The 21,824-nt window shown below is 31.0% G+C and overlaps 3 protein-coding genes across 3 annotated transcripts; all 3 read right to left on the bottom strand.

Annotated features, from left to right (window-relative positions):
- Window positions 1-2,310: 2,310 nt before the first annotated feature.
- On the bottom strand, window positions 2,311-6,308 carry LOC114379744 (PTI1-like tyrosine-protein kinase 2). The gene is made up of 12 exons (XM_028338433.1): window positions 6,148-6,308; window positions 5,905-5,985; window positions 5,634-5,827; window positions 5,471-5,544; window positions 5,119-5,213; window positions 4,886-5,001; window positions 4,261-4,788; window positions 3,918-4,166; window positions 3,655-3,818; window positions 3,343-3,567; window positions 2,922-3,071; window positions 2,311-2,805 (listed from the first exon to the last, which is right to left on the bottom strand). Exons 3-12 carry the CDS (start codon window positions 5,767-5,769, stop codon window positions 2,557-2,559), a joined length of 1,986 nt encoding a protein of 661 aa, XP_028194234.1. The 5' UTR covers window positions 5,770-5,827; window positions 5,905-5,985; window positions 6,148-6,308; the 3' UTR covers window positions 2,311-2,556.
- Window positions 6,309-12,374: 6,066 nt separating this feature from the next.
- On the bottom strand, window positions 12,375-13,913 carry LOC114379781 (ubiquitin-conjugating enzyme E2 28-like). Its single transcript, XM_028338499.1, has 4 exons — window positions 13,543-13,913; window positions 13,311-13,438; window positions 12,888-12,992; window positions 12,375-12,796 (listed from the first exon to the last, which is right to left on the bottom strand). Exons 1-4 carry the CDS (start codon window positions 13,610-13,612, stop codon window positions 12,653-12,655), a joined length of 447 nt encoding a protein of 148 aa, XP_028194300.1. The 5' UTR covers window positions 13,613-13,913; the 3' UTR covers window positions 12,375-12,652.
- Window positions 13,914-14,442: 529 nt separating this feature from the next.
- On the bottom strand, window positions 14,443-17,418 carry LOC114379780 (rac-like GTP-binding protein RAC1). The gene is made up of 7 exons (XM_028338498.1): window positions 17,077-17,418; window positions 16,320-16,407; window positions 16,133-16,242; window positions 15,994-16,057; window positions 15,271-15,335; window positions 15,034-15,099; window positions 14,443-14,949 (listed from the first exon to the last, which is right to left on the bottom strand). The coding sequence occupies exons 1-7, from the start codon at window positions 17,173-17,175 to the stop codon at window positions 14,848-14,850; spliced, it is 594 nt and encodes a 197-aa protein (XP_028194299.1). The 5' UTR covers window positions 17,176-17,418; the 3' UTR covers window positions 14,443-14,847.
- Window positions 17,419-21,824: the final 4,406 nt, after the last annotated feature.

The raw sequence follows: 21,824 nt of genomic DNA, 5'->3' as shown, positions 1-21,824 counted from the left end.
ATTACCCTACTTTAAAAGATCTGTGATCTTATTTATCTATTTCAAAATAGAGATATTTAATCCTTTTATTTTTAGAAAATTTATAATTTTAGTTAAATCCTTAAATTTTCCTAAGGTTGTTTATTTTATTTTGATACAGTTTGAACATTAGATCTAACATATTCATTTAAGGTATCATAAAAAAATTATTAAATTAATTATAATGTAAGCAATAATAGAAATAAAATGTAGATAAAATTGAATATTGAACCAAAATTACAGAATTTTAAAATATGTGAACCAAAATTATAAATTTTCTAAAACAGAAGGACAAAATATCTCTATTTTGAAATATATGAACTGAAATGATAGATTTTTAAAAAATAGAGAAACCAAATGTCTCCATTTTAAAATGAAAAGACCAAAATTATATATTGAACAAAATAGGAAAATCAAAATTACATTCAAACCTATTTAAAATTGTGTATAAAATATTTCTAGTAATTTCATATTCATTACTGGCCATTAGAACAATAATAATAATAATAATAATAATAATAATAATAATAATAATAAGTATGCAGTAAAAAAGTATAATATGTATAATTATTCATTTTTTATTATTATAATTACAATTATAAGAAAATCTGATTTCAATTAATCATTATAATTACGTTATAATTATTATATAATTTAAAATGAATTTTCTTAAAAAAATCAAATAAATTTACTATTTAGAATTCTTGAAAATGTCACAAGTAATCATTTTTATTGAAAGATATTTTTATATGAGTGACACCCTTTACCCCCATATATCCCATATATATATATATATAAAACATATAAAAATACTGATAAATAAATTTATGTGAGTAAAATGTTCACATTCAATTTACTATTACCAAATAGAATTTATTAAAAACATATTCGATTCAGAACAAAGCCGTCAAAGTTTACACAAGAAAATTTGTTAAATTAGTGAGGTAACATAAAATAAAATAACATCATGCAATTAAAATAAAAATTCATCCTGATCCTATCAGAGCATCGTGTCCCAGCATTCTCTAAGAGGAGGTTCTTTAAAGTCAGTCATCTGCTCTTACAAAGATAGTTCGAGATCATCACTGCAAACGCAAACAAGGGTGAGTTATCATATTTCTAACTAATAAAAAAGAAATAAGACAACATGTAGATACAAATATCATAAACAAAATATAACTTACTTAAACATAATTCATGTCATTTCATCACTTTGTCATGTAACATTACATCATAACACAACACGTCTCATCTATTTTCACACACACACATATATATATATATATATATATATATATATATATAATAAAAAGTTTAGACAATTTTGAGGATTTGACTTTTGAGAATTTGGTATTGATTTGTGTTGTTCAGGCCCGTTTTCCTTGCAGTTACCTTGCCAATTTGACCCAGCTACCTCGAACCCACAATTACAATCACGTCATAATTCTAAACTTCTATGTTGTGGTTGTGCACAGTTGTAATGTTCTGTTTAATCTATTATGCTTTATAAATGTCGTTGGACATTTTTAATGAACGATCTGTTGATCTTTTTAAAAAGGAAAAAAAAATCTTAACTTTCCTTGCTGGAGCCTCGAGTGGAGGACACGTTCCAACACTGTTCATGATTCCCTTCTATGCTGTGAGTTGTGACCATTTAATTGTGTTTTTGTTTAATTTTTAAAAATTATTTATAAAATGGATTTTACAATTTTTTTATGATAAGAATAGGAAAACATAAAAATAGAAAACAACTCATATGTGTTCTGATTTTTTTAATCTCTCCCTCCCCCAATTAATTTACACTCCACAAACAGAAGCTTGATCTTTTTGGGAACTTATATTTTACTTCTCTCTTCTTTTTACTTTTACTATTTACTTTTGCCAAGAGCTTATATTTTATTTCTCTCTTCTTTTTTACTTTTACTATTTACTTTTGCCAAGAGCTTATATTTTACTTAGCTTTCATATAATGGGATGAATGGCATCATTGTTGGCATTATCCATCGCATATTTTACTTTCGCTTTCATAGAGTAGTCAGCTGAATGGCATCATTGAATTCGTAGTACGAAACAAAGAAAGTGGTGTGAATGGTAATAAACTTTTTAAATTATTCTTAATCAACACTAGTTTCTGCCTAAATGTATATGTTCCTTTGGAGCTCTCCCCATCTTCTTTTGTAGAGGTATAGACCAAAAAATAATCATAATCTCTACATTATTGGTTGAAATTTCAAACATTAGTTATGGTTCATTGAAATTTTAAAGGAATATCGGCTTCAGTCAAAGCATATATAATGGGTAAGAGAAATAAAAGTCGCATTATATTTCAACCATTGCCTATATGATTTGTGCATAAATCCAAAAATTAGTACATTGTTCCCTGATAAATTCAAAAGAAAACTGCCATTCTAAATCTACAAACCACCTCATCAAGGGGCGCAACTCCTTTGTTTTCGCGTTTGTTGTTTTTTTAACGTAACTGTACACGCACAAAACTAATGACGAAATAGGTGTTAGGAACTTAGAAATTGAAGAAAACTAATTAAAACTTGATGACCTGCTCCATTGTTCTTTCAAGTCTTCACTATAGCTGTGGTCTGTGCTACTATGTGATGTACTGTCATCGTCAACACCAAGTAATGCAAGACTTAGGTGTAACTCTGCACTTGAATTTGGATACACTTCGTCATCAATGTTTTCTTGATTTTCTGAATCCTCCTGATCATTATCTCCTTGAGAGTTTAAGAAATATTCAACTTTCTCTTCTCCTTTTAGGATCTTCAGTATCTGTACATGATGGAAAATTATAAACTTTAGGAGCTTAAAGTTTATAAAATATAATAACTGGGAATGTGACTTTCATCGAGAATATGGCAGCTTCAATATGGGTCATTTGGTATTACCTGGCTCAGTTTAGGACGAAGTCTAGCAGCCCGTGTGATGCATAAAGATGCTGCCAAAACCATTCTTTGCAATTGGGCCTCATCAAATTTCCCTTCTAAATTTGGGTCCAATAAGCCCTTAACATTCCCACTCTCTATTATTGGTTTTGCCTGAAAATGAAATCATTGTTTATAATTCTTAGAAGAATTTATACTTTTTGAGTATTCCTATTTTCACAATGTTTTATATATACTTTTTAATAATTCATTTTTTCTGTATGTCACATCTTTTATCTTATTCTATACTTCCCTCTCTCTCCTAATTATAAATGGTACTAGTATTGTGATTTGTGACAGGAATTGCAAGAATAACATTATTCTTATATTTTTATATCATTAACAGAAGTCAAAATTCATTCTTGTAAATGGGGCTTCGTCTTACCCACACGACCAAGCTCTCCTGTCCTTTGCAAGCTGCCGAGTTGATAGGTTCCCTTCCTGATATTAGTTCAAGTAAAACTACACCGAAGGCATAGACATCTATCTTGTCACTGACCTTTCCATACATGAAGTATTCAGGAGCAAGGTAACCAAATGTTCCAACTACATCTTGGGTCAAAAAGGATGAAGTTGTTGGTCCCCATACTGCTAGTCCAAAATCAGACAACTGCATCAAAAGAAAAAATCATGAGTCACCCAATGAATTTCACACATAATGTTCTTTTCAATACTAATAGTCTCAACTTTTGGTTACCTGAGGTTCAAACCCTTGGGAGAGAAGAATGTTAGACGACTTGACATCTTTATGTATGACAGGCTTCAAAGCTTCCCTGTGTAGGTAATCAAGGGCCTCAGCGATCCTAATAGCCACATTAAATCTTACTTCCCATGACAAGATGGATTCATCCTTGTTCTTTCCTATATCCATTTTCAAATTCATATTAGCATCATTATTCATTCCCATCAAAATTGAAATTATGGTTGAAAAGTGAAAGCAAAAATCCACTGAAACTTTACCATGCAGATTTTCCTCTAAGCTGCCATTGGGGAAATAGTCATAAACAGATATTAAAGTATTGTTCTCTATGCAAATCCCAAGTAAAGGGGCAATGCTTTTGTGCTCCAATGAGGATATTATTTCCACCTCAAGGGCAAAATCTTTCCATGCTTCTTTTGATGACTGCATTACTTTAACTGCGATTGATTTTCCATCAGTGAGGACTCCTTTGTACACACGATTGCTCCCTCCTTTCCCAACCAATTTTTCTGCAACGGAACAAAGTTTATATTATATTTATTCACAAACTATGAAACTAGAAGAAAAAAACATAACAGTCAGTGTAAGAAGCAGAGGTTCAACCTGAAGAGAATTGGCTAGTGCAAGACTTCAGAACCTCAAGGCTGAACCGCTTGCAATTTAGAGAATTTAAATTTAACATCTCTTCCAGGCCATTTGGTATATCAACAGATGAAGGAGAGGAATTTGAAGAGCTCTCATATTCAATATCGCTGATGCTCCTTTCAAATGGATTTTCCTCAGTGGAAGAAGAGCTAGAACCTTTATTTGGTGAACGATCTGGTAAGGTCATAACCCATTGTACTACTGACATGTCCCTTGTATGAAGGGTTTGTGACATTCCTGAATTGGCTCTGCGGAGTAGAGGCCATCCAAGCTTCTGTTCGGCAGAATCACCTGCAAACATGGATATTGACCTTGACTTGCTCTTTTCTGACCCATTAAACGCTTCTTCCTTCGATTCTAAGGAATTTTTGAGCGTTGATTCCTCAATCTCCACGATGGAGTCACAAATTGAAGAGTGGATTGCTCTGTCACGCAAGTTTTCTTTTATGATTGTTAAACTTGGTCTTGGATCCAGTATAAGACCACCTGCCACAAGAGAAAACAAGCCTTATTCTGTTTCACTCATGTTACTGACTCTCTTACGATATAATTTTTCTACAAGAAAAATGACACAGATATGAACCTGGTAGTTGTTTATTGGTGCAACTTCTGAAGACAATTCTTGAGTCTTGAATGGCTAGAACATTGGTGGTGGGTTGTAGACGTTTAGCACAATATTTAGCTGTGGCAGCTCGACCCCTGCAATTGAAATCTGTTTTAGTCTTTTAAACCAATCAGAGAAAGCAAATTAAGTAAATGTACACATCAAGTAAACTAAACCCACAACAAATATGGTGAAATACAAGCTCCACATACCCTAACACTAGAGCCAGGGCAGCATGCTTTTTAGCTTCTCTAACAAGAATGTTTTTAATGGAGCTTCCTGTGAAGATTTGACCGGTGAGACCTACCTGAAATCCAATTAGACCCGTCAATAAAATCTGTGACTTTACCAACCCCATGAATTAAAGTAAAAAAAAATAAAAATAAAGACATAACTTACAATATCTTAAGCATCATTTTCTAATCAGAATTGGAGTTTTAACTTGGTTTTATTATGCCTTATTGAGGTGAAACTCTAACTATAAATTGAAGAACACCACAAACAATATCTCCAGAACTGTATCAAAAGTATTGTAAAAAAAAAAGTATAGAAATATTTATGTACCTTCTTCACACCACATAGGCCTTCATAAACTTCTAAATAGCCATCTATCAGAGTCTTGTTTTTGGAAACATAATCTGCATTAAATTAACTTTTTCAACAACGGCATGTTCAAAGGTAAAATACACACGCTAATAATATTTGTAGAAGCTTTGAAGTTCCTTACCCGAACTTTTAACAACATGAACTGCTATAACACAATCCCCAGGCTCAGCAACTTTGGCAAGTGCCCAGTTGAGGAGCTGTCTGCTATAGCCATCAATTCTAATCCCAACCAAAACAATTCTCTTTTCAACAGTCATTGCGTTTTGCCCTTATAGTATCAATCACCTCACCTTGTTGAGCGAACCATCTCATCCTCTGCAAAACAGAGGTACTAATATTACTATCATGGTTGGAATTGAAACTTGAACATAATGTCCCAACACTTGGCTCACCTATTCGTATAGTTGAATATTAAATAGCAGCATCCATTGACAGACGACGTCGCATTAAAAAAATCCATATATTTATGGTGGCTAGAGAGGAAGGGGAGGAAAAAAAACATTAAAAATCACATGACCTATTGGATGAAACAATAGGTGAAGAAAACCCGCGGAGACCTTGAATTAATATAATATATCGTCGTAAAAAACGATTATGGTATTAAAAATATGTTGAATAAAACAAGAAATATGTACCTAAAATGTTGTAAGCAGCCATGGTTTGAGAACAGCATGTTTTTGGTGTGTTTTTTCTTTTAACTGAATTAAATTACCGCCAAATAGCATCAGCAAGCGTACCTACTTGAACTAAAAAATTTCTATAGAAGACTACTGAAATTGCTTTTACGTATTGTGGTAGAATGGAATAAAAGAATACACAGAGAGAATTCGGGTGTGGAATAAAAGTGTGTTCTTGAACGAAATGGGGGTGTTAAAATTGGAAAGGAAAAAAGGAAGTAAAAAGATGCATTGCTGGGGGTGTTGATAAGGAAAAGTATTGGTGCGAAAAGTACGGATAGAGAGTTGTGTGTTAACGTTATTTACGATAAGATGAAAATAAGCACCTGACTTTTAGTCCTAAGCGGGCGTTTTGGCGGGAAACCCTTGACATGCGGTCCTGTTACATGTTCATGGTCTGATGAAACACTATTCCACGATTATTGCGCCTAGGACGACCACATCGCTTACAATAAAAATTTCCAAACTTCGAGTGACACTCGTATTCTTCTTTCTATTTTTTTTTTTAATACTCGTGGTATATTATTCTTATAATGTTATAATAACAATAATGCTCAATTTTTGTTTTGTCATTTATCTCCCTTCTTAATCAAACAATGATGATGATAAAGAAAAAATATTAGTACTTTCTTTATCAATTGTCAATTTTTATTTGTTAGAACGTCTGCACCGATGAAATTCATTCTAATTATATAATTCAATTTTTTCATGATAAATATATTTGGATAGTAAGCACGTGTGTCATTCTAACTTTTATATAAAAACCAGTCAATTATGAAGAATAATAAAAGGAGGTTTTGTTACATAAGCATGACATCATACATGTACTCTTTTTTCGTCTAAATTTCGTCGATTCTTTTGGGTTTTTAATTCATAAAAACATTATTATAATCATTTATTGTAAATTAAAAAATATATTTTGATTAAATTAATCAATAAAATCATTAAATCAATTTTAATTTTATATAAGATGATAATCAGCTTTAAAATTTTAGAATACTTTTCATAATTATGATTAATTTTTGTTTAATATCACGATTTTATAATAATAATTTGCCGTAAATAAATGATTATGATACCTTAAACGCTAACACAATAAATAAAAATAATAAAATTTGTGGTCATATTTTATATTTATTATTGTTATTATTATTTTATTATTTATAATATCTATGTATATTGATAATCATGATAACAAATTATCATATTACATTAAATATTAATAATGAAATATGCTAGGCCCCCCTGACTTTTTGCTAAATTTAAAAGCCATATTAAATTGAGTTCGCTGTTAACTTATATATTGTTGAAACTATAAAGAATAGTGTTATATAGTTGTGGTCATCAAATATAAGAACACTGGTATATATTTTTAAAAAACTAGAAGGATATTTTATTAACAAAGAAATCTTATCTAAATATTAAATCAAATTTTAGTTATTATATAATCAATATTTATTTCTTAACTTTTTCTTAAAGTTATAAAATTAATAGTAATCTTATTTTTTCTTTTTAAAGAAATTTTTATCTAAATATTACATTTATCAAATTTTAATCATTATACAATTAATATTTAACCTTACTTTTTTTCTAAATGATAAAATTATTAGTAATCTTATCTTTTTTTGGATTTTTTTTATCTAAATATTACTACCTCCTTTTCATATCTTTTAATGTTTAAGATCATTACACATAGATTAAGAAATATTTAATGAAATCGTATTTGGACTAAATTATCCTTATTTAATATTTTGATCTTTGATACTTGCATCCGATGTTAAATAAGAGTATATTTGAGAAAAAAGATTTAAATGGACATTGAAAGTCTAAAACATCAATTATTTTGGAAAAAAATTGGAAAGCTAAAACATCAAAAGATAATATATTTTCAATTTTTAATTATTATACAATCATGTAAATATGATATGACATTATTAATAGATAATTTTGTTTCTTAAGTGTGATCATACATATGGGTTTTACCACATGAGACAAATCCTTGGCTTTGGGTTTAGAAATACCCTAGTTAAAAAAAAATCCTTAGGCTTTGCTAAACTCTAATTATGAGCCTTTCTTATGATCATTAAAAACAAAAAATTAAAACAAGATGAATTTTCGATGAATTATTTATTAGTATACATTAAAAATAAAATTGCTGAAAATTTTTGTATATGTTCAATTGCATATGATTTTCATGACATGCAATAAAATGTTCCATGTTATAATGTAATTTTAATGTAATTGAGTGAATATATATGTTGAAATGAAATAAGAAACATGTGGAATAGCATGAAATTAAGATACTCTAACTAAAGTATGAGAAACTTGATTAGTTTGCCTACATGCAAACTTAACACAAACGTTATTCCTAGGATTTCATAAAATTACTCAATCTCTCCATGTTTTTTCTATTCCTATACTAACATTTCTTAATTATTTTAAAAATATTATAACAACACTCCTTATACATTACACTAAATTTCTTAATTGTTTAAAAAATATTACAGTTTAGTCCACGTAAAGGAGGTAACCATAAAAATTAAAATTCAATCAATTTAACATTTTACTTTTAACATGTTGTTATTGTAAAAAAAAAATTATACTATCAACTAATTAGAAATTATTTTAAATATAATTTTTTAAGTGATTATTACAAAAACTCAATCATTTAAATTTCATGATTAAATAAAAATGTAAAAAAGAATCTTTTCAGTGTTTGAATTATATCGCAAATTAAAAACATACATTCCGTAACAAAATTGAAAAATTCACACAACATAAATCGATCTGTTTTGTCATTGTCATGATCGCATGTGTATATTTATCCAAAACTATGCAAAGCTTGAAAAATTTTAGACGTTAGAATTCTCGGAGTGCACGTCTTTGATTGAAAATTTGTATACTGTTTCTCTTTTTCATGTGAATTTTTTACAGAACCAAAATGGTCATCAGATTGTTCAGCAGCTCAACAACAGGAATGTAACAGTTGAAGAGATCCCATCTGATAATTGAAAATTTAAGTTTGAACATATTACGCAGTTTAATTTAATTTACTTGTTGCTTATCTAGTTGAAATTAATATTGACAATGAAATCAAAGTTGAACACGTTAAAATTCTGATTCTTTAATAGGCCCCACAAATTCAAAGTCTAAAGCATAACCTTTCAACTTTCAAGCTGAATACATGCCACGTTTTCTTGTCAGGCCTTGTTGTTCTTTGGTGAGAAATGGGACTGATAAATCTTCACCCTTATCTGATATTAGGTACAACAGAAATCGGGATGGTTTGGTATGGTTTGGTTTGTTGTATTTGGATTTTCATCTTTTTCCTTCTTCTATTTTTCTTTCTCTTGATTTGTATGCGATAATTAAGTTGTCATCTCTGCCTCATAACAACCGAAAAGAAAAGCATCGTACATAAATCGATTAAATATAACAGTTAGATTAGTTAAATACGCAAATATGTATGTCAATATGAACCAATAAGAGGAAAAGAAAAAAAAAATAAAGGAAAGAAAGAAAGGACAAGTCAAAACATTTTAACACTATTTTAATACAGAGGGACCGGAATAAGAATTTTTTGGTAGAACTGGCAGTGGACCTTAGTAAAAGTTATAGGTCTAAACTGTCTGCGAATGTTTTACAACGGTTTAAGCTTGTTTGCTAGAACGACAAAACTACTTTGTGAAGTCGTGGATGACTTTCTTTTGGTAAACATATAGAGGCTGCTTAAAAAGTTTATTTTTATATAAAAAAAAGCACTACAAAATCATCTATATATAATAATTTATCAAAGGAAATTATTATATTTTTTAAAAGATGCTTGACCAACATAAGCGATTAGTGGACGAAACAAAATTCGAAAGATGAGCAAGGTCCTCCCTCTTTGTTTTAAAAATCAAAATCAAATCCTCTTATTCTTTCCTTTTCTACTTAATATACTTAGTGTACCCTCTCTCAGTCATTAGAATATTTTATGCAGCACAATAATTTAATACTCTACATATACCTAACAATATATAAATTAAGATATTTTCTATTGAAGGGTGTACTCGAATAAGTTTTGAAAGATAAATATTTTTAATGAATGATTGAGATTTAAGGTAAATAAACAATTGAGATTTTTTCTCCGCAGTCAATAATTTAATCTCAACTTAATAATTAAAATATACTATTTGCAATAGAGGCGAAGTTTGATGATCAATTGGTATAAAATTAAAGTCTAGAATAGAGTCTCTTTTTGTAAAATGTTTAAAATTTAGGAATCAATTTAGAAAAATTAAAGTCCAACATGTCTATTTATAAAATGATTAAATTTAATGATTAATTGTAATGAAATTAAAGTTCAAGGGTCTATTTGCAGAAAATTAAATTAAATTTAGGGAGGTTGAAAAGAAACAAGGTGTGAAAAATAAAATTAAAGCAGTTCAAGTCTCACAATCGTAGGGGTTCCCTGCATGGCTTTGCTACCATCACATATGAGAAAGGTGCTGTGGCCTACTCAACTGCATCTTTGGAACCAAGCAAGAGAATTATTTGCTCGAAGAATATTGATGGTGTAACCCCTATTCTTTCTGTAAATAACGCCAACCATAAGCATGCCATCAAATGCTGTCATTAAGACACTCCATTGTAGCTTTGCGTGCTTGACATGGCATCACCAATGTCTAATTTTAAATTTTATTTGCGTGGTACTAATGTTTGCTCGTAAGTCGTAAAGTTGCGCATATTGCATGTTGCAATTATTAAGATGGGACATTAGGTATAAAATGTAAATATCTATCAGAATATTAATCTCATCCTGCAATAATTGCTACCTTTATTCTTTTTATATAATGAAGAAACCTAACCACTGTGATATGGGATATTAGGAACCTGCGTGTCTAAACAAATTGAGTGCTTATATTTAAACACTCAATTAATAATTCTCTTTTTTCTATTTTTTTTTTCTTATCACACCACATCATCAATCAAAGCAATCACTTTCTTTTATCTCTATTCTCTTCCTTTCTCTCTCAAGGTGTATACAACTCAAGGGTTGTTCAGAAACATTTTTCAAACAAATTATAGCAAGTAATAGTTTTGTAAAGCTGAAGATGACTATATGATTCTTGACTATTAGCTAAAATTGGTAGTGACAGAAAAACATAATACCTTGTTTCAAGTCATATGCATATTTTTAATGACTATGCGTAGATAGCTTTATACCGTTAAATATTAATCAATCATAAATCACCAACAATACTACGGTATGACTTTTAATATAATTCATGTAAAAATTAATAAATTTATCATAATATTTTTTTATGTTATTTTTTTTCTTTTTTTACGCAGGACCGACACAATGATAAGTAAGATCTAAATAATTTTGAAAAGAAATATTGTATTTTAAATATGTTGAGTCTTTTTACTAATATATATGATTTTTTTGTCAATGTATAGTGCTTTTTTACTTTATAAATACTAATACTAATAGCAAATAATTTTGCTAGCTAGTGAGCCTAAAATGCAACTTTTAGTTACTTTATCCTTGGGTTTAACTGTGATCCTACGTTTGTCATTAAATCACTTTATAAAACCATGTGCAGCCTATTTTCTCAAAATGACTAATGTAAGACTGTTACAGGTCAAACTGTCAATGAGAACTATATTGGGTTATATTAAGATGTTTACTAGCACTGGCAGTTTAACTAGTATGGAAGAATATTTTACTTGTAATTTGTAAAGCATGACTCTTAAATACTTGGTCAATATGCTCATTTGTGATCAACAAGCGGATGACAGTTTTCATTACCTCACGATGAAATGTATAAAAATCAGCAAAGCGGATGACAGTTTCAAACACCAAGCTTGAAATACCAATCACAAATTCGTTAGTTCTGTCAAACATAAAAGTGTACTCTTGAAGATATAATTCAGAACGTGTTTCTTTTCCCCTCATGTTTTTGACCCTAGATTATAGTATGATTCAATTTAGTTAACCATAATTTCAAACCAAAACAAAATGCAAATTAAGGGCTTAGAGTTTTCATGGTTTGGTGGTTGTAGGAAGAGGAAGAGATCGTGAATTTGTATCTCTCCCAATAACAAAATCTAATAAAGTAACAACAAACATTGGTCTTTAAAAAAAAAAAAAACTATTACCTCTAGTGCATATAAAAACCTTGTTTCTTGACCTGAGGAAGTGGACAATAATTCAGTCTTCTTGGTTACTTTTTTAATGGGAATATTTGAAAAGCTCTAAATGAGAGTAGCATTTATTCATATAGAGCAAGCTCGAATCACAAAGGTAAAGCCTTTGAGAACAATTCTCATGTGTATGCAAGTTGTTCAATAATATGCCCAAACTTCATGGTCATATCTACATATTAATATATAATACTATAAAAGGGAAGGTTTTTGAAGAGCAAAAAGAGACAATTCCAAAACGTATTGGAGGGGACAAGAGGGCAGAGATCGAGTTTTAGCCCATGGCATACTTCTGGGTCCAGCTTCTAGCAGTGGACTCATACTTGACTTTGTCGGTCTTGCACATATGAGCAATTTCAGGCACCAAAGGGTCATCAGGATTTGGATCCGTTAGCAAAGAACATATAGAGAGCAGCACCTGCATCATGATTTTTGACAACCAGTCAGCACTTATAACAAACAGAAACAAACTATTAATGGCATCAATGAGGAAAGGTCCAAAACATGACCTTGGATATGGTGAGAGCAGGACTCCATTGTTCTTTGAGTATGTCCAGGCAAATATTGCCATTGCTGTTAATGTTGGGATGGAAAACCTTGGTCCTGAATGCAACCTGTTTAATAGTTTTTAATACTAGCCATCAATTAGATCCCGTGCTTTATACTACAAATATTAAATAACAGTTACTAAGATTTAAAATTGAAGACAAGCACGATTTTGTTAGGTGATGCTGCTACCATGTATGTGTATATATATCTGTATATAGCTGCTGATGTGTGTGTTTGTGTGTTGCTCTAGAAAAACAGATGTTCCACCTTCAAATATGGCAAAGGAAGAAACTCTTTGCTTATCCATAGTCATTTGTAAATGAAAGTTTAACTGAAATGAAGAAAATGGGTGTCAGAATACGGTAACAGTTTTTGATGTATACCTTGGGAGGTTTGAAGGGATAATCGGGAGGGAAATGGATGGTCACAAGGAAAACACCACCAGCATAGGGACTGTCATTTGGACCAATGATGGTTGCTTGCCAATGGAACATGTCCTCACCCACAGGTCCTGAAATCCGCCATAACAAGCATGTCACACTAGTCTACACTGCAGCATGGTTATAGCTTATGTCAAATAATCCAATTAAACAAACTTTCATTCAACCTCTTTACCTGCACTGCATGAAGTTGGTGGATCTCTCTGTAAGTCCTTGAGCTCCTTCAGTATTCTCTTGGATGCCATTTGCGTGATTTTAGAATTGTAGAAGAGGAAAGCCAAAATGATTAGAACACTACAAGAAACAAAGCAGGTTGCAGGCTATTATTTAATGGAGGGTTGGAGAAGGGAGATTGAACAGAATCACGAGTTCCATTCATCAACGGAAGTGGGCACAGTATATATTCCTCATGTAAAAGATAAGATTCTAAGAATCAATCAACTTTTAGATATGGGAGCAATGAGTGAAAGCTGTTGGCCATATTACATAGTATTTAGCTGCTTTCAATTGAGTTCTATCATTTTTGCAATTGCCTGCTGTCCATCTAAGCATAGATGGAAAAATGGTCCACGCCCCAAAGATTCTTCATTAGGATATTATATCAAAGTTAAACGTTGAATCTAACAAAGAATTAACTATATAGTTTAGTTTAACCATTTGCAAATTAAATTAAGTCCAACACCTCATTGACTATTTAAGCCTTTTATCTTTCTTCCATTTTGGCTTCAGGTACCACTTCCCCTGTGAAATGCATCAATGCCAAAACAAGATACCGAGTTATTGGACAACCCACGTCCCAAAAAGAAGAAATTAGATCCACACTTTGCTTGCCGACTCTCAAAGTCCACACGTTGAGTATCTGATAAAGTTGTGACTAGGGAAAGATGAATTTGGTCTTGTTTTGTGAATCCTTTAAAATAAATGTATATTCCCGTGCAAGCTCAAAGTTGTTGACAGCTCCATATTATTCTTTTCGTTACTTGATAGTTTAGATTCCATTTTAAAATTCGTTTTTACTAGCCTCAGGCTGGAATTGTCATAAGATTTTAAGTTCACTAAGTCAACCCGACTCGAATAAACAAATGGAAGAATGAAACCTTAATCAAACCATCTATATATCCAAGCTGTTAAAAGCAGCTAACATAATTAATTACATATACTTGGTTCACATCCAAAGCCACATATGCAAGCACTTCCTAGATTAGATTACAACATGAATACAACCCGTGTCCACTGGTGGAAATGGCCATTTAATAATCAATATAGCAGGTAAACGGCCAGCAGAAACGCAAGTTGTGTGCACACCAAACATATTGAAATTACGACTGTACAGATCCTACAGCAGAAACGCAAGTTGTGTGCACACCAATCAGTTGGACATGGTGATTCCTTCATCTAGGTTGGAAATAGTATAAGATATAGAATGGTGAAGACTACGGTCATGTCATCCTCCACGAACTACTATATTAAGAACTGAAGATCACAAAATGGAACAGGCCTTTTGCCCCTTTCTCTTCTTTTTCTTCTGTTTTGGGGGCTGGAGAACTACCTTGATGGCCGCATCAAAAACAGCCTTCACATTCTGTATACAAAGGCTAACATCAATAAGGTCATGACTTCCTTTAACCTTCAGAACTTTCAAAAGATTCAAAGAACATGTATGTACCTGTTGCGTTTTTGAACTACATTCAATGTAAACTGGAGCACCGATAAGCTTTCTCAGCTCCTCACCCTTCACAAAATACAGTAAATCAGACCACTAACCTATCAAAAGTAAGCTCATGCCCATACTGTGACCAACAAAAAAAGGGCTAAAAGAAAAAACAGTGAAATAAAAAAAAAATAATGCAAAAGCAATTAATTAATTGTATATATAAAGGAAGTAGTGGCAAATAGCAAGCACCTGTGCTGTGGTGATAGGCACTGCACCAGGATGGTCTTGAAAGAACTGCTTATCATCCCGAAGATCTACAAGACAGAGATTTGGTTGTCATGAAATGCCCAAGCAAACTAATCATGGCAGCTTTATCGTGGTCAATGGAACTATCAAAAGCTGTATGTAGGAGGAAACACATTCCAAAGGCAACCTTGTGAAAAGTGAAACTATTAATGGAAAAATTTACAGAACAAAAGAACTTTTGCTACAGATTAACAGAAAGTCTGATGAATAGTGAAGCGAAGGACTTATGTACTATGTACTTGCATTCCTCTTTCATCTTACACTAGTACACTTCAAAAGTTCTCAAGCTTTATCAGTAATCACTCTTGCAGCATTCAGAACAACCATTACACTTGCCATTTGGTTTTAAAGGAGGTAAACATTGAACGAAGATGAAAATTTGCCAAGGCTCTTCTGAAATACTTTGTTATATCTGAACCAATTACTGGGTAAAGTTACGCCTGAGGGAAGTTTGGAATATAGAAAGGAACTTTATTCTTTCAATCTATACTGAATAACAACCCATCCAGTAGCTTCAGATTCTAGAATTTAGGCCAAGACATTTAATTAGAGGTTAGGTTTATTAAGCAAGTAACTTCCCCCACTTTAAAACAATGACACAACATAAGGAGCACATTAAGAGTGTATACAAAGTCAGAGAAGGTAATGAAGGAACAAGAATCTAACCAAGTTTTGTTCCAACAAGAATAATTGGAACACCAGGAGCATAATGCCTCAACTCAGGAATCCACTGGAAAAGGATGGGAGAAAATTAGTCCAGATTAGAGAGGTACAAAAAAAAAAAAAGTAAAAAACCCAAGCTTACTTTCTTGGCAACATTTTCATAGCTAGCCCTGCTTATGAGAGAGAAAGCAAGCAGGAATACATCTGCTCCACGATAGCTTAAGGGTCTTAATCTATTGTAATCTTCTTGGCCTGTCCCATAAGTTGAAAACATCAAAACAATGACAAAACACAAGAAGGATGAAAGATAACCGGGAAACTATACTTACCAGCAGTATCCCACAACCCAAGATTCACAGTGCTTCCATCCACAACTACATTTGCACTGAAATTGTCAAAGACAGTTGGCACGTAGTCCTGTTGCCAATGAATCACAAAGAAACACAAGATGTCACGATTACTACATCCCAAAGTCAATCCCCATCGCTCAGTCAATTGCAAGTCAAACAACACAAAGGGAATTGTTTTGAAGATTATTGTAGCAATCCAAAAAATCAAGAAGGATCTAAGTCATAAAAGTCCTACGAAAGTAATTTTAGCAAAGCATCTTCGAGAAATTATCGCACCTCCGTTGGAGTCATATCAAATACAAAGAAAGACAGCAACTAAAAGTTGAAATCAACATCCAAGATTCAACCAAAACATTTTCTTTTCCTCTTTTCACCCAAAAAATTACAAACGGGTCCAAATCCACGGTCGTCTCTAAGAAGGGTATATGAAAACGATGGGAAAAAAAAATCCCCACATTTAATCTGTTTAGAAGAAACCTTAGCTAGCATCAGCAACTCTAAAAGAAAGGTTAGGACAACAGAACCAAGAAAAACCTAAAAACAAGAACACAAACAATAAAAAAGAAAGAAAAGAATTATGAAAATCACAAGCAAACCCAACTATCACAGAGTAAGAACAAGTAGGTAACAAGCATTCCCAACTATTTGTGATTATCTGAAAACCCAGTAAGCTAGAACCTGAAGAGAACAGAAAATGTGAAGCTTTGTTTGCGATAGTGAGAAAAGTAGCACTGACCGTAGGAAAAGTGTTGCTGGTGTAGGAGATGAGCATGCAAGTCTTGCCAACGGCACCGTCACCCACAGTGACACACTTGATGAACCTGGACGCACTCATTGCTTTTCTTGGAGAATAAACCCTAACTAATGATTCATGTGGCAATTGTGCAGTGGATGTTGAAGAAGAAAGAAACAAAAGAAAAGGGAGAGAGAGAAGAGAAGGAGGAGCTAGTGTGTATTAGAGAAAGGGAAAAAAAGAAATTGAATTTGGTGTACTGTACTGGGCCTGGGCCTGGGCTGCATGTTGTATTTGCCAGCTATGCTTATGCCACAATTTCAGCTCCCAAATTTTAATATGCCCTCACCAACTCCCCTCACCTCCACCATAATGCCTTTATCAACACAATTACACAAGGTAGTAAAAGGAAACAAAAGGATAATTAGTAATAAAAATGAGATATTTTTTTAAGATACCCTTTGGGGGTGTTGGGTAGGAAAAAAATTATCCTCGGGAATCATGATTTATTTTAGAGGAATTATGTTTTCTGATGAATAAAATTTGTTTAATTAATTATTAAAAAAATTATATTTTTTTAGAAATCAAAATGTTATAATGTTTTTGTTAATTATTTTAATTATTTATTACATTATATAATTTAATAAAAAAAAATAACATGATATTTTGTTATTTTGTTGTTGTAAAAAAAATTAAACTTAAAAAAGTAAGATTTGTAACTCTCCATGAATTTTTTTTTGAAAAATTGATTAAAGACATTCGCAGGAACAAAATGTTTATTTAAAAAAAATTATATCAAACATGAAAATCAAGTTTTTTAACGGGAAATAAAAAGTTTCTCTACTACTTAAACGTCTACTAATTCATAAGAAAAAAAATAACCAAATATAATATTTAATAAATGTTGATGCAAGTTATTTTAATTTAATGAATAGTCTTAAATTTAAATAAATATATATATATATATATATATATATATATATATATATATAACTGTTTTTGATTTATACTAATTTTATATGTGTTAGATAAATTAATTTTTTTATATTTATAAAAAAAAGAGCTTCATTTTCTCGCCTTTTCGTCCAATGAACGGACAATAATAGAGTGAAACTCATGTAAAGCTTTTATTTCTTTTCTTCATACAAATATTCAAACTACGAAAGGACTTTTAATCATAATATTTTCTATTCTTTAATCTACCCATCAGTTCTTCACAGAAACAAATAAAGCATTTGTTTTATCCTTTTTCCCTTGTTATATAATATTCAAAATAAAACTTAGATGCAGATTATTAAGATAAATATTTTGTTTTTTTTTCAATTAGAATTAGAATTTCATTCTTATAACTTAAATTAAATTTTAATGTTTTATAACGTAGAATAATGAGATAAAATTAATTTTTGAGTTAAAAAAAGAACAAAGACCCAAAACACTTATCGAAGTGTACGTATCTAAGTCTTGTATTAACATAAAATAAAGATTTTGTTTTGCAAAAGAGGCATGATTAGAGGACCCACTATTGGCTGTAATTGTGATGCATTTAATGTCAGCCACGTTTCATTATTCATAGAGCTTGCTGCGTAATGAATATATAGTATGACTGTTAGTTGTATCTCTTTAATTTAATACATGCAAGATACAAAGATAATGTCGATCACAACGTAAATTATACTTTTGGTTTAATTTTTTTAAAAAAATAATTATAAGGTGTACGTGATACACTTGTCAAGAATCTCTCGTTAGAAGAGAAAAAAAAATGTTGCTACATAAAAGAACTAAATACCTAGGAATATAGCATGTGAAATATTTATAAAATGTTCATCGTTTAGTGTGAACAAAGAAAAAGTTAATTTCTGATTAGAGGTCGCTCTTTCTCTCTTATCAACAAAGAATTAGGACTTAAATCTAAAACTTTCACCATCTGAATCACTTCCAATTTCAGCTACTTGAAATTAGAAACCGAGCCTATTGATACTTACCTGACTATGCAATTAAAATCGGATGCACTGTCAATTTTACAAACATGAAAGGACAGTAACATAAATGAGGTGATAAATATTTAAAATAAAAATTTTACATTCATCATCTTTCAAATTCAATGTTGATATAAAAAGGAGGTGAGTAACAATTGTAGGAGTAGGACACATGCAGATAAGCTCTCGGGAGTATCACATTGCCAATAATAGTATAGTTCAGTAAATTGAATGAGCAATTTATGGCAAGTTAAGAAGAATCACGGTGGCCTGTCATAACAAATTTAAAGCAATCGTCACAAAATAATTTTGACAGAGAGAAACGGTATCTGTTTTCTTAAATTACTTTACAGCTGAGCAGCTTATTGATTTTGTCCATGCATTATTTCAATTCTTACTCAATCCTCACAGATCCTGTGAAGAATAAAATGCAAAGTCAAATCAACGCATGTTGCCGTCCACTACATGGAGAAACATAACAATTGCTATCATAAATAAGGAGAAAACTGCTAAAAAAATTAATGACGCCACAATATATCAGTATCACGAAGTTTAAATCCAGAAGTTTATTAACTACTAGTACAATTTTAATTTTAGAGTTCTTTACTACATTGGTGACCATAATTCCACTTCAACCTGAGTTGTGAACTTATATGCCTTGTTAATTAGTATGTTATAAAATACTACTACATGCTGATATAATTGAAGTTCTGATTCCGAACCTCAAATATTGAGCATGGAAAATTTTGCATTGAAAGGGAGGAAGATGATGGGGATGGGTAATGCATCTTCCCTTAAACCCACGTGGAAGATGGTGACAAGTGTGAGAATGATGTGAAAGAAATGCCATAACTCTCATCACAATTATGCCACGATCGATATTCACAACTGCAAAGAGAATGGACCACGCTTTAATTTTCCTTCATTAGGAAGCGATATATTTTCATGGTTGGGTATGGATGTCTTTTAAAGCGCCATTTATTTATGTGCTATTATACCAGCCATGCTATAGCTAGTGAGTGACAATGAATGATGCATAAACATTATCACACCAGAAACTTTAATTTAGTAGTAGTACACTAGCACTAGTTCCATTTTGCTCCATAACACTCGACAAACATGCTTAATTAAATTTCAATCCGATCCGTGGCTAAACTCTTTTCATTCACCAGGTACTATTAAGTATGTGAATTTCACATTAATTAATTTCCCACAAAATTGCTTGAAATATCAATGGTTGTTGAGTGTGGCTAGTGGTACCCCCACCTAATGAGATTAGTTGGAGGATCACAAATCAACAATTGTGACGTCCTACGGAACTACTGGACCGTGAGGACAGGTAGTTTCAGGTTCATCTGCCACTGATTAAGCAATGGGACTAATCATAACAATTCAAAGATTATTAAACCCAACCAACAAGTGAATAAAGAGACAATCTGATTAATTAAACCAATTATATATATGCGTGGGGTGTGTGTAAGACACGCGGCACGTATCTCTTGGAATTTTTATAATGAATGAATTTAACTAAAAATAGTAATTTATCACTATCTAATCTACACCTAAACCTATGTGAATCAACCTTCCACGGCCTGATTTTATGCAACCACCAATATATGTAGGTCTTATTCAATTTTTGGTTCATATTTCAAATTAGGGTTATTTGTTCAGAGAATTGTTTTTTTATAGGACATGGTCTCTTTTAACTTGTTGCTTCTTTACGAAATCTCCTTAGAGATAGTTAGTTATTAGCACCCATACGAATAAAATGCAAACCTATGAACATGTACAGGCCAAAAATCTTTATATTAGCCTCATAAGTGCTTGGGTAACTATGTAATAAAGAAATGTTGGAAATTAATTAACAGTCCAAATTTCTCATAGTGAATTCAAAATAGGTACTGAATAATAGGTAAAAGAATGATATCAAGAAATATGAAACAACTTTTAAATGTAAATAAGGAAATTGAAGGAACCAAAAGTAAAAATATCTCTACTTTAATTTGAAAGTAAAATTATAGTATTTTTCTCTTCACATAAGATATTTTCTCGATCGTCTTATCTAATCATAATGATTTATAAGATATCTCCTAATTCTTGTTACATACATGATATAAGTACATTTTTTTCTCAAATTAAGTTATATTTTTTAAAGGCTAAAATATGTTTTATTCCTAATAAATATTTAAATTTTTATTTATTTTTTGATAAATTTTTTCTTTATATTGAGTCCCTAATAAAATAATAATTTTATTTTTAATTCTTGATATTTTTTTAGTTCCTGATAAATTAGGAAATTTTTTATTTGTTCCTTAATAAAAAAATATATATCATTTATTATTAATCTTTTCAAAGGAACTAATAACAAATTTAAAAAATTTATCAAGGAGTAAACATAAAATTCTTAATCTATCAAATACTAAAAAAAGTGACATGCATAAAAATAAAAAAATTTGTTTTATCAAGGAGAAAAGAAAAGAAAAAATATTAAAAAATAAACATAAAATTTAGATATTTATTAAGGATGGGAAATGTATTTTAACTTTTTTTTAAGTATGCATGTTTTCTAAAACTGTTCTCTCTTTTTTGCTAAAAGTATCTCTATCTTTGAAGGATTACAAATATTTTTTTTCTTATTTAAGAGACCTGTTTAGTGCACTTAAACTTCAAACTCTTTTAAATATCAAGACAATCCAAGAATGGAGCTTTTAACACTTGCACTTTTTAAAGGATATTAAGCGTGTGCATCCTTTACGTGCATTTATCTTAATTTCA

The sequence above is a fragment of the Glycine soja genome, chromosome 12 (assembly GCF_004193775.1).
Source record: "Glycine soja cultivar W05 chromosome 12, ASM419377v2, whole genome shotgun sequence".
NCBI classification, from domain to species: Eukaryota; Viridiplantae; Streptophyta; class Magnoliopsida; order Fabales; family Fabaceae; genus Glycine; species Glycine soja.
This window is presented reverse-complemented; position numbering and strand designations above follow the sequence as displayed.

Bases quoted from the DNA above. Each gene is read 5' to 3' on its own strand.
- LOC114379781 (XM_028338499.1), bottom strand. From the start codon at position 13,612: ATGGCATCCAAGAGAATACTGAAGGAGCTCAAGGACTTACAGAGAGAT. The intron at 13,439-13,542 runs GTAAAGAGGTTG...GGCGGATTTCAG, and splicing joins ACCAACTTCATGCAGTGCAG to GACCTGTGGGTGAGGACATG. The intron at 12,993-13,310 runs GTATACATCAAA...ACTATTAAACAG, and splicing joins ATCCCTTCAAACCTCCCAAG to GTTGCATTCAGGACCAAGGT.
- LOC114379780 (XM_028338498.1), bottom strand. From the start codon at position 17,175: ATGAGTGCGTCCAGGTTCATCAAGTGTGTCACTGTGGGTGACGGTGCC. The intron at 16,408-17,076 runs GTCAGTGCTACT...CATTGGCAACAG, and splicing joins CCAGCAACACTTTTCCTACG to GACTACGTGCCAACTGTCTT. The intron at 15,100-15,270 runs GTGCTTGCTATT...TATTTTGTGAAG, and splicing joins TGCCTATCACCACAGCACAG to GGTGAGGAGCTGAGAAAGCT.
- LOC114379744 (XM_028338433.1), bottom strand. From the start codon at position 5,769: ATGACTGTTGAAAAGAGAATTGTTTTGGTTGGGATTAGAATTGATGGC. The intron at 4,789-4,885 runs GTTCATATCTGT...CTCTTGTGGCAG, and splicing joins CACCAATAAACAACTACCAG to GTGGTCTTATACTGGATCCA. The intron at 3,568-3,654 runs GTAACCAAAAGT...CTTTTGATGCAG, and splicing joins CCCAAGGGTTTGAACCTCAG to TTGTCTGATTTTGGACTAGC.